Source organism: Monoraphidium neglectum, assembly GCF_000611645.1.
Source record: "Monoraphidium neglectum strain SAG 48.87 unplaced genomic scaffold scaffold04617, whole genome shotgun sequence".
Lineage (NCBI taxonomy): Eukaryota > Viridiplantae > Chlorophyta > Chlorophyceae > Sphaeropleales > Selenastraceae > Monoraphidium > Monoraphidium neglectum.
This window is the reverse complement of record NW_014009012.1, coordinates 1446-2508: the sequence shown is the minus strand read 5'-3', so window position 1 is coordinate 2508 and position 1063 is coordinate 1446. Positions and strand designations below refer to the sequence as shown.

The 1063-nt window shown below is 59.6% G+C and overlaps 1 protein-coding gene across 1 annotated transcript; it reads right to left on the bottom strand.

Annotated features, from left to right (window-relative positions):
• Window positions 1-229: 229 nt before the first annotated feature.
• On the bottom strand, window positions 230-568 carry MNEG_14602 (hypothetical protein; the record flags this gene model as incomplete). Its single annotated transcript, XM_014036925.1, has 1 exon — window positions 230-568. A coding segment is annotated over one exon (339 nt), but the record flags the coding sequence as incomplete, so codon positions are not given.
• Window positions 569-1063: the final 495 nt, after the last annotated feature.

Sequence of the window (1063 nt, the reverse complement as noted above, 5' to 3'; positions counted from 1 at the left end):
GCAAGGAGGCAGCAGAAAGTGGACAGTACAATTGCAACAAAACATGGAAAGCCCTGGTGGAATGCCAGGGGCGACTGCACGTGTTGCTGCATGCTGTCTTGTGCGGGCAGAAGCATCATGTCCAAATAGCACCTGACAGTCACACGCCATGCACGCCAATTGAAGTCAGCCTTGCTGCGCAAAAGCCGGCGCCCATATGCAGGATGAAATTGGTGCAGGTCTCGGCCGCTCAGCTGCCTTTGGCGGATGCTGGTCTCTCAATGGCAGCCTTACTCAAGTCAGCTGCTGCAACAGACGACACATCACGGCCCCCAGACGCCGGGCCGCCAGCTGTGCCGCCAACACCGGCGCTTGTGTCGGTCCCACTTGCAGGGCCGGCTGCTGGCGCCGTGGCGTCCGCAGGCCCGGCCAGCGTTTTGCCAGTGGTGTCTCTGCCGTTGGCCGAGCTGTCCGCAGCAGGTGCAAGTGGCCCGGTGCCACTTGGCGCTGGCGACGCGCCGCCCTTTGAGGCTGCAATGCACTGGGCCGGTATGGCCCCGCTTGCGTCACCCGTCATCAATATGACAAACTGCGGGGCGGTGACGAGGCGACAAAGGCAATGCGTAAACATGCAATGTAATGCGCCTCAAACGCATTCTTTGGCTTAGCCCCAGCAAACATGCACCCCGTGCAGCCCTATGCACCCGCATCCACGCATGGCACCCCCATCGGACCCCCAATCTCATACATATCACGCACTTGCATCATGCACACATCAAGTCAACCCCACGTACAAAATCGCACTGCCGCCACCCCACTCTACCCACCTCTACGTAATCGATGCGCCCGTCCCCATCCCTGTCGGCCGCCGCCACGACGTCCCCTGCGTCCCTGTGGCCGTGGCCGGCCTCACCCAGCGCCCTCCTCGCGTCCTCGACAGATATGAAGCCGTCGCCGTCCACATCAAATTTCTGGGAAGTTGATTATTAATTTGTTCGGGTGTGTGTGCGAGTAGATATAAAATTGAAGTGTAAATATGTGTGTGTGTGTGCGTGCGTGCGTGCGTGCGTGCGTGTGTGTGTGT